Below are 11,257 nucleotides of genomic sequence, written 5' to 3' on the forward strand. Positions count from 1 at the left end.
GTAGCTAACACAATACACTTCACTCTGAGCCTGAGACATTTGCAATGTGCAAAGCAACCATTTAACGGCTCTTCTTCTTTTTTTCTTTCCTCTAACAAACAAAACAAACTTCTTCCTTTTTCTTTCTTTCTTTTTCACCACTTACGGTTACTTCTCACCGACAACGTAACGGTTCACTATAGCCGTTTCCGGTACCTTCGCCGATCTTCCACCGTCAGATTTACCTCATCTTCTTAACTCTTCTCATTTTTTATTTCACACTATTTTTTTCTTCAACTTCAGGTATTTCTTCACTTCTTCATCTTCGTTTTCTTTTTCTTTCTGTGTTAATGTTAGTTTCTCTTTGGTTTTGCGATTTGTAAATCAAATCAAACGGTCTCAGGGCATTAGATGTTGTTATCGTTACAAATTTGAGTTTGATCTTTGACATTCATCATGCTTCGCCCTAGTTCCTTCCTCGATTTCTTCATTTTTTGCTTCTATTATATTCTCTCTCTTCTTAATTTTAAATTTAGCTAGTCTTTTTTTTTTGATGAACACTGCATTTCGCAATAGTTGAAGTTGAAAGAGAAAATGACAAGTGAATTGTATTTTACTATAGCCTATTTGATAGCATCTACGAAGCACTTTCATAGATATAGACACATCAACACTTGTAATAATTTGAAAAAATGGAATTAATTGAATGTAATCCACATGGATCAGTGTTTTGTTTTCATACACACCTTCAATTTGAAGTGTCGGCACTACATAGGATAACATCACGTTTAAAAGTTTAGTAAGCATGGAATTAGAACTATTTTAGCTATGAATTAGAAATTAGAAACTTAATTATAACATAATACCAACCTTATAATTGTTCTTAAGTTTCGGTTGCTTGGATTGGATGCTATATCTAATATCCTGTTTGGCTTAACAGGTTATTTTTGGTTTCAATTTCAGGGATACAAAATGATAGGATCATTTCTTACCAGGGCGCTTGTGTATGTTTCACATTCTCCCCAAATTTTGAATCTATCTGTTCCTAATTATTTGCATTGTGAATTTGTGATATTTAAAATTTAGTGATTTTATTTGTCCTTTGGTGTATTGGCAGGATGGTTTTTGGCTATGCTTATCCAGCCTATGAATGCTATAAAGTAGTTGAAAAGAATAAGCCGGAAATTGAACAACTTCGATTTTGGTGCCAGTATTGGTATACAATATAGATTCATCCTCTGTGCTAAACCTATACTTAACAACTTCTAGTAAATAATGACACAGACACCGTTTTTATTTTTCCATGTTGCAGGATTTTGGTTGCTGTTTTGACAGTGTGTGAGAGAATTGGAGATACTTTTGTATCATGGTAGATGACTCTATCTTGCAAGTTTTTGTTCTAAATCTAATTCAAAAAAAGTTTGTTTCTGATGGATTCTTATTTTTGAATTGACTTCTTCTTGAAGGGTCCCAATGTATAGTGAAGCTAAGTTGGCATTTTTCATATTTTTGTGGTACCCCAAGACAAAGGTATATAATTATTTACTGTGGTAGAATCTGTTATAAGTTTAGGGTTTGCATCTCTTCAATATGATGGTTAAAATTGATGTTTGTGTTAGGGAACAACATATGTGTATGATTCCTTCTTTAGACCATATGTTGCAAAACATGAGCCAGAAATTGATCGCAGCTTGTTGGAACTAAGGACGAGGGCGGGAGATTATGTAGTTTTGTATTGGCAAAGAGCTGCTAGTTACAGTCAGACAAGAATATATGACATTTTGAAGTTTGTTGCAGCACAATCAACGCCAGCACCACGCCCTGCTCAGGTAGTTGATTACTATTATGCCTTGGTTGTCTACCAGTATTACATTTGAATTTGACTTACATTTGGATGTGCATATGCATATAAGAACACAATTAAAGCCACATAGTACAACTTATAAATACATACCTGTTAAATAATTAATCTTCGGAGATTTGAACAAGGAAATTAACTAATACCTGGAATGATTCTCATTTTTTTTCCAATATAATCAGTGACTCTCATTTTCACTAAAGAAAGGAGAAAATTGTGTGCAAGTAATATTTTATTCATTCATACAGTTGAATATAGTCCATTTCATGTTTGCGTATTTTTAAACATCGTAAGTTGTTATTCATTAGAAATTTGAAAGTCAACATTTGGTTGATCATTAATATGGATATTGTCGTGTTATTTGCTCCATCATGTTTTCTTTTCACTTCCAAGTTGAAAGTATTCTTCTTTGGAGGAAAGAACTCTGTATCACACAATCAACATTCATATTCAATATATGAACAAATATGATACAAGAAGTGATTATATAGCACTATAATTATATAACAAACAACCTGACGGCCTAATTAACTTGTAACAAACTATGTTACCATCGGCGATTTTGTTATCCTAACACATCTCACTCTTCTTCATGCATGCTCTCACATAACAAACAAATTCTATCTTGAAATTGCAGCAACGACCAGGTGTGAGGGTTCGTCAACCTGCACCTGCCACTGGCCAACCAGCTGCTGCTACAGGAACACAAGTTGAGGAACCCCCATCCCCTGCTTCTAGTACATCTTCAAGTCAGTTCCAGAGGGAAGTAGCAGAGGAATTGAGCTCTCCAAAAGTTCCTAAAGCAGCCCCTCCTGTTGCAGGTTTAAATAACCAGATGTCTTCTGTAGCTGGTAACCAGAAGCCACCTGTAGCTGGTCCGAGTACTCAGAAGTCTTCTTTAGCAGGTTTAAGTACCCAGAAATCTAATCCTACACCTCAAACAAACATAAAATCTGCATCAACAGAGGCTGACCCAAAGAAGATTCAAGCAGCAGCACCTTCATCCTCTTCAGCAAATGAAAATGGAAAATCTCCTACAAAGGAGACCATAATGGAAGAAAGCATCCGGGTTACACGAGGCAGACTAAGAAAAACCAGATCATCGGGAACCCAGTAGCACAATATTGTCAATTTTTAGCCTGAAATAGGGATAGTTGGACCATGCTGCTGGCCATTCAAATGTATGTAATGGTTTCCTGAGTTTTCATTCTATTTGTTGCTTCATTTTATTTCTTTATCTTTTTTCTTTATAATTTGTCTAGACATGGTATCGTTAGTAGCTTGATGCCACGTTTTATGGACTCATTCCGATGGGTTGTTTGCTTGCATCGGCTGCTCTGTATAGCAGGTATTCACGATAGAGTGTAACAAACAGTATTAACATGTTTTCCAGGGAATCGTTAGTTGAAACATTTTAAATTTAGATTCGAAGTAGCAGTGAAATTGATAGTTGTCATCAACATACAAATTACAAACAGTGTTTTCAAAACCGTGATTGGAAGTCGGATCAAGTAGGAAGTGAAGTGTAGCTCTGTGCTAGGTTCAGGTTGAAACTCACTTTGCGCGTTTATCTCATTCTACTTTGTAATTAAATATAAATAAATAAATAAATAAATAAATAAAACTAAAAAGTTGATATATTTAACGTTGATTTTTAATTAGATATATTAATTTTTAAATTACTATTTTTATTTATATTTTATTCCAGAGGAAGCATCTCTAAACTACGTTTTTCTTTCAAAGTCAATCAATTGTATTCAACTAAATAAATGGCTCAAGGAATGCCATACAAATATTGTAAAATAGTGCAAACACCCAAAACAGTAGTATTGACTTTTGACACTTTTATCCAATTCCCTTAAACCCCGTTTAATTTCAACGTCATCATCACTCGTCTAGTTTGGTAACGGAAGCGTTGAAGAAGGGACCACATAGGCCATGGTCTAGAATAGTACTATCATATCCTCCACCCTATTTTTAGTATTTTATTGATTGCAAAAGGGCCCACCAAAACATGACTTACGTTCGAAGTCAACTGTTAAAGACAAATTAGAAGCTAGTAATTTTGGTATAGGTGGAAAATGTACGTGACATCAACTATCGTTTTAGTTTTGCTCATGTGGATGGCTATTCAAAGTTGATCATCAATCACCATAACCAAAACATCTAAACTAGGATTAGGTTTGAGTTGTAACAATTAGTGTATGACATAACCGAAGTTGATTTAAATGTTTATGGACTAAAAATAAGATGCACTTCACTACTCTATTTAAGCAACAACCCTTGAATCCGACATTGCAACTCACCCAGCAAAAGTAGAAAAAATCTCAAACCACTTCCATTCCATTTGAAGGTATATTTAGAGGGGATTTAAATGGTCTATTGAGTACGACAAATAAAAGATAATGTGAATGTTTATTTTAAAAATGTGGTGACTTTATTTTGATGTTCAAATAATATATTTATTGCTAAAACAAAAAACAAGTTAGTTTGGATCTTACGTTATTGATTTAATAACATCTATTTCAATATTTTAAAATCAAGGAAAAAAGCAATGAAAAAGGAAACTAGTAGTTTATGGAGGTAGTAGGTAACTAAGATTTAAGAAATAATAGTGACGGTTCTATTATTGAGATTTTTTAGGTGAAAATAAAATGATAAAAAAACAATAAATTAAGGAGGTAAGTAACAATAGGATTAGATTAATAACAAGGATAGTTTGGCTATTATTAAATTTTAGGTGATTAATTAATGAAATAAAAATAGAAAAGCTATATAGTACAAAAATCATATTCCAGCCCGCAAAAAAATAATGTGTTAGTTAAAACTTAAAAGGCTTGTGGGCAGAAAAACAGTTAAATAGAGAACTAGTGTACATTGGCCATATAAAAACGCTTTTGGCTGACCAACAGAGGTGTAATTAAGGGAGCTGGAATCAGCTGCTGCAGATCTTTGTCCCACTGAGAATGTATCCCCCAAATGCACTCATTTGCATGCACGGGTGAGTTCTTGATGGAAGTACCTGCACGGGTGATTATATTGTAAAAATTGGTAAGAATATGTTTGGGAGTTGGATTTTGGAGGACAAAGTTTATATGTTAGACATATAATTGAGATTTAAAAAAAATTGAAGGAGTGGCATTATAAATGATCACATAATATTTCAATCACCTTTTTAACGGATTTTACAAATGTTTTATAAGTCCACTAAATTAGAACTGGAAAATAAACTTTCCCTTTCCCTCCAAATGAAATAGAGAGATGAATGGGATTTAAGAGCATAAACAATAAATAATACAGACCAAGCTCCTTACAAGCAGATGTAGCCCTCTGTTGCGATCAAAGTTACAAAAGAAAATGTAGAAAATATTGGTAAAAATAAGGGAAATTTTAACACACTAGATAGCCCAACCTTTCCAAAACCTCCCCCCATGAAGAAGAGTGTACCCTAATAGGCCAATCCAAAATTTCCAAAACCCTAATGAGTCCAAAATCTTCCATGTCTATCTATCCGGTTGAAAAAAAGGTAAGGGTTTCAATGCAAAAACTAAATACACGAAACTAATCTCCTAAAATCCTACAGAACAGAAAAATCATGTGTTACACAGGAATGTGCCTAGGGTGTCAACCAAAGCATCTTTTTAATCATAATGATAACCATACCTATCTCCTAGTACAAACTACAACAATAATGGGTTGAGAATTTCATGATTTGAACATGAAACCACTTGGAATTTTCTTAACCATACACACTAGCAATTGGTTTTTTATTTAATTTTGAAAACAAAGGAGTTCAAAATACCTGTATTCTTTCATAATAATGATAAGAATAACTACTACCTGGTATTCACGGAGCCAAGGCTCTGATATTTGCAATCCAATGGCCATTTTCCCAAGCTGTAGATTGTGCATGCAAGTTGCTAGAGGCTGCAGTTTAAACAGCAAATAAACCAGAAGATTCTGTTAAAGACTGAGGGAGCAAAATCATCATAATCTATTTGTATTTAGTAGTCATAGGAAGCATTGCAAGCTTTCAACTTTAAACACACCCAAACCTACATATGGATTGGATAAACGTAGGTTGAAAAATGTTTGATCTCTTAAAAACTTGCTACTATTCATAATATATCTTTTACATGTTCCTAATGTTATAACCAAAGATACCAAGAATAAATGTTTCATCCTTTACATGCTCCTAATGTTATAACCAAAGATACCTAGAATATATCTTTTACATGTTCCTAATGTTATAACCAAAGATACCTAGAATAAATGTTTCATCCTTGACATACAAGGGGACAAAAAAAAACACAAATTAATTGAAAATATTTTCATACATGGTTACTTTTAAATTAAATCACTACTCATTGAGCTTGAAGATTGAACCTTACCTGAAGATATTGGTGATAAATAGCAAATGGGGCAGAGTTCGATAAAAGTGGCAATAGGTCTTTAACCAATGTCCAAGTATCCACGTCTGGTGCAGCAATAATAAGGCTGTACAAGTTAAAAATAAAAAACTCATTTTATGATTTTAGAAATAGTGATTAGTGAGTCAAATATTTAACTTTAGATACCTAGAAAAACCATTTTCCTTCCATGAGTCAACAACTTCTGGAGATGCCTTTTCTCCAGCCTTTGCTGCTTTGCAAGCTCTTAGAGCAGGCAATGTGGTATTCTCAGCACCAAGATCAGAAATTGCATTTTCTGATGAATGAGAGATTTCCTCAATGCCGCCTAACACATTCATTTGATCCTGTAACATCACATCAGTTGATAAATTGTTCAAACAGTAAGATAGAACTGATTAGAAGAACAAGAAAGTGCAACTTACATTTGATTGGCTTTCATCATTTAGCAGATTTTGTTGCTGTGATTCTTTTTGTGACAACAAGTCAGACATGGAACACCTTAGAATTCTGCAACAAATAAAAGATGTTAATAACACCAGAGGCAAGAAACAAAACCTTGGTGCATGCACATTCAAACAAACCATCTGATACAGTGATACGGTGGTAAACAAGTCCTATAAAGTACTAGAAGTTTTTTTGGTTCTTAGATAGTAAAGTAACACAAAATTAACTAAACGATTGATTACATCAGAGGATGCTTCAGGTTTTTATGGTGAAAATGCATATGGCTTAGATCAATATTCCTAGTTACTACTTCCTACTAATTTAACACATGGCTCTCTCAGAAGAAACTCCTATGAACATTTCTATTTCTCTTCAATTCTTGTGATATATAAACTTATTAAAATTATAAAAAAGCATCTAAAACTATTCATTTGGAAGAAAAAACTAATTCCATTAATAATTGATAACGTAGAAAATATCCAAGTCCATACAAAGAGATCATCCAAAACCAAAACTAGCTCTAAAAAATTATAGCTTAAAAAACGATATTTCTCTTTCAGTGCAGCAGCAGCAATTTACTCCAGCATTAAGACTGATAAATTGTTTTCATGATTTTAACTGGACAAAATAATTGGTTAACTGCAATAAAAACACATCAGCTGACCTCTTGCAGATTTCATCGCTTAAATTAAATATCCTCACAATATCCATGGAATATGGTGCCTGTCCAAGATATGTGTTGCATACATAGCCAGTGCCTGTACACATTACATTAACTTTAGATTGTCAAACTTAACGCACAAATTAGCTGCATAACTATGAAAACTCACTATCATTCACTCGATCAGATGATTGTTAAGAATGGAAAGTGAATAATAAAAATGACAATTTTTTGTAGTTTCATTGTTGTGATGATTCAAGTTTATTGCACACCATATGGGAAAAAGTAAAAAGATTTAACATGGCCAAAGTAGTAATATCAAACCTCCTAAACGCTCTGCCACAGCACCAGTGACAAGGCCACCAACCATATCAACAACGAGAATGTCAGAATTTGAAGAAACATTAGCCATTGAAAGTAGAAGGGACAGTGTGTCCACCCGCAAGAATCTGAATCAGTTATAGTTAGTTAGAAACCAAATCAAGGATACATATTTCACTTCAACTAGAGATAATGAGCCCCAATTAAATCCTGCAATAGCCTCACACACCTTAACATTTTTCAAACTATACAGAGTGCACAGAGGATACACAGGTCCAAAATGCAAGGAAAAGTGAACTCAGAAGAATATTTACACCCTAATATTGATAATGAAGTCGGAGGTCCTCGAAAAAGCATTATTTAAGAATTAACTGTTTTGATGCACAATTTGTGGTTTACAGAAAAGTAATAGTTGTCATACTTTAGAGCCTACTTATGAATTCCAAATTCTAATATATTCAAGGTAGAAAATTTCTCCCTTCTATTCTCATTCTTTTTCTCTTCACTGACCTAAGCCGCATACAGACATTAAAGATGTTATAATGACATCACTTTATAGTTTATATCATGCTCCAAAAGAATATCTCAAATCTAACAGAAATAAACGCATATGGTAAGAATTTCAAAAAATATGCATTCATAAGCACAAGATAATCCTTACCCAATTTTCAATGGATACTTCTTAAAATAGGCCTCACATATACTGAAACAAAAAAAAAAGTGACAACCATGAGCCGTTGAGTAGAAACTCAAAATGTAAAAATAAAATGATAAAAGTAAACATATTTAGAGATATGTAACACAAAAGGGGAACAAAATGAAATAATGCATTTGTCTAGTTATTAATGAAAACAAAAAAAATCTCAAACCGTAAATAATTTTACTTGCACTTCTTTTGTAGGATAGTGCCAAAAGGCATAAGAGCTTGTAGAGATCATGCACTTAATATCAATTACCATTATCCGAGCAAAAACTAAATGCTCCAAGGACAAGCAAAATATTGCATGACCATATTTGACTTTCAAAGCACACCACGTAGAGAAAAGAAATGTGAAGCTTTAACAATCTTCGAATAATAATAACAATGGAAAAAATAAAAGGTCACCTTCGAGCAACAGGACGCCTCATAAGTACTTTTGGCGCATATTTCTTCTGCTTCTTAAGTCTATATTTTTCCTGCACAGATAGCAGGAGCTTCAGTACATTTCCAAAAATAAAATAACGAGAAAATATATGATTGGGTCGGTACAAGATGTTACTCGTGTCATTTTGATCCCCAAAGGTTTCTGCCTACACTATGTATCCCCCCCTAGAGTTGCCAACTTGCTGAGTTCACCCTTCGATTATTTGGTATCGTTAGTGAGCCCTTATAAAAATGTTGACGTGGTGTGTGTTTGGAAATATAACTTTTCACGGAGGTTTATCACGTACATGCTAAAGCTCGAATTGTTAGCTTCACAATCAAACATACTAGTAAAACGTAAAATGCACACATGTAAATCACGCTATGTTTAGAATAACAATATCATCTCCAACCCTTAGGACTGCAATACCCTTGGCACTAACTTAGAAAGCCAGGCTTGCAGCATGTTAATCGGGCGATGTAAGCCCAATTATGGTTGGAGGCAAGATTGTCATTTCAAGTGAGCAGTATGATGGACAAATTAAGTAATTTTTACACTCGCTCACTGACACGAAATGTCGAAAGGGTTGACTTCTTAGCAACTCCAGGAACTGATTTGTATAGACAAAAGAGTAATAAAATAACAAATATAACATTTATCAGTAACCAAATTGTATCTTAACTCTAAAAAATAAACTAGGTAAGCTCTTTTAATACAAATAGATATATACCTGCGAGAATGATGTTTTCTTTTCAAATGTTGCGCTATTGGCAATCAGAGCTTCAATTATTTCATCACCCTTTGCACCCTGCCTGCATAAAAAGAACAGCATAGTTTTTCACTACTGAATCCCAAGCATTTCAAAGAAATAATAACTTGACAGTTTATTCCTGAAAAGCGAGATGTGGATTGCAGAATCCGTATTGACTAACAGTGGTACTAAAACTGTAATTATATCGCGAATTATACCTCAACGCTACAGAACCAAAGTACAAAAATAAAGAATACACGAAACTTAATCATTTATTTTCATCAAGTCCCAAGAGACAATATTAACTTTAAAAATCCAAACAAAAGAAGATGCCCTCACCTTCGCATATCTTCTATATCTTCACCGGTGAGGCTTTGGGCCGTATTATTGTCAATCAACGACCGATTGTCCCTAACTTCACCGTTAAGTTGACCATCTTTAATTTCTTCAGTGTTATTAACATTACCTAAATTGCAAACAAATATGTACCATCCAACTTAGAGTGAGAGTAAAAGGGTAGACAGTAAAGCAAAGTATCTCGGCAAACCACAAAGAAACTGAAATCAATCAAATCACAAATGAACTAACCCCTCCCCTCATATTGCTCAAATGCATGCATGACAAAGATATGAAAAAATAAACTACCATATTTAATATGGCAGCAAGCTTCACCATGATTCGGACAAAAACTACACTTTAGAATTTTAACAAAATCATAGTGTCAATGTGACTTCATCCATGATTCCAAACATGCACAAGGATTATAATAATTCAATGAAGTTGCCAAACAATTTACCCTCTTTGCCACCCTTTTTCAACACAAAAAATTTAAGTGCATAATAACATTAACAAAATAAATACATAAATAAATAAAAGGATAAGGGACATGCCTTTGGGTTGAAGGGGAGAAAGAAAAGGTCCGTCGGAAGAAGAATCAAGTTGAAAAACAGTACCGAAGGGACACCCAATCAATGGCTTCAAAGAGCAATTCTTATTTCCAATCTTCAATTTCCTGCGAATTATAAAATTAAATATTATTACTCTTTTAAACTATATAAAAATATTAAAATAAATAAATAAATAAATAGAAGAAAGAGTAGAACACGAACGCCGCAGGTGAAAGACGAGCGAAAACGAGACGGTCACCGTCATTGATGTCAAGCAAAACGCTGCAACCTTCCCAAGTGATTCTCGAACTCGCTTCTTTATTTTCACTACACATTTTTCTCAATGCTAATTCAATTATTCTCACTATATAAGATGATATTCTAGAGAACAGTAACCTCTTAGAATGATACTTTGCTTAATTTTTTTCTTTCAAAATTTAAAAAACAATAATGATGAAACCTAAATTACACCACGTTCACCACCGCTAGATCCGATATATGTATGTATAAATATATATATATATATAGATATAGATATTTATATGTTGCTGAGATTTGAGGCAGTTATATATTTGTTTCTTTCTGCTATATGCTGGTGTGAATAATGATGCACATAAACCCTTGAAACTGAAACAAACTCCTCTCACAACTTCAAAAATTAGGGTACAAGTTTTTTTTTCCTTCCTCTTTTTTTTTAATTAATGGATGGGTTGGGTTATTAAGAAGTTGCGTTGGACATTTGGGCTCAGGATTTGTCTGATCTGTCTTTATCTTTGGATCTTGCTTTTTGCACCTTTGTTTTCTAATGACGCACTCTTTC

The 11,257-nt window shown here is 33.6% G+C and overlaps 2 protein-coding genes across 3 annotated transcripts; one reads left to right on the top strand and one right to left on the bottom strand.

The window, feature by feature from the left end:
• On the top strand, window positions 1–3,260 carry LOC101512208 (HVA22-like protein i). 2 transcript variants are annotated; one of them, XM_004499188.4, is made up of 7 exons: window positions 1–282; window positions 943–983; window positions 1,097–1,195; window positions 1,292–1,348; window positions 1,446–1,509; window positions 1,599–1,808; window positions 2,475–3,260. In XM_004499188.4, exons 2-7 carry the CDS (start codon window positions 952–954, stop codon window positions 2,952–2,954), a joined length of 942 nt encoding a protein of 313 aa, XP_004499245.1. In that variant the 5' UTR covers window positions 1–282; window positions 943–951; the 3' UTR covers window positions 2,955–3,260. The 2 variants fall into 2 exon arrangements, with proteins under 2 accessions (XP_004499245.1, XP_004499246.1); XM_004499189.4 differs by having other exon boundaries at window positions 29–282; window positions 920–983.
• Window positions 3,261–4,534: 1,274 nt separating this feature from the next.
• On the bottom strand, window positions 4,535–10,945 carry LOC101512731 (uncharacterized). The gene is made up of 13 exons (XM_004499190.4): window positions 10,660–10,945; window positions 10,441–10,562; window positions 9,890–10,016; window positions 9,530–9,611; window positions 8,781–8,851; window positions 8,337–8,378; window positions 7,679–7,803; window positions 7,358–7,451; window positions 6,672–6,756; window positions 6,415–6,593; window positions 6,229–6,334; window positions 5,678–5,764; window positions 4,535–4,859 (listed from the first exon to the last, which is right to left on the bottom strand). Exons 1-13 carry the CDS (start codon window positions 10,770–10,772, stop codon window positions 4,773–4,775), a joined length of 1,320 nt encoding a protein of 439 aa, XP_004499247.1. The 5' UTR covers window positions 10,773–10,945; the 3' UTR covers window positions 4,535–4,772.
• Between the last annotated feature and the right edge of the window lie 312 nt (window positions 10,946–11,257).

The sequence above is a fragment of the Cicer arietinum genome, chromosome 4 (genome assembly GCF_000331145.2).
Source record: "Cicer arietinum cultivar CDC Frontier isolate Library 1 chromosome 4, Cicar.CDCFrontier_v2.0, whole genome shotgun sequence".
NCBI lineage: Eukaryota > Viridiplantae > Streptophyta > Magnoliopsida > Fabales > Fabaceae > Cicer > Cicer arietinum.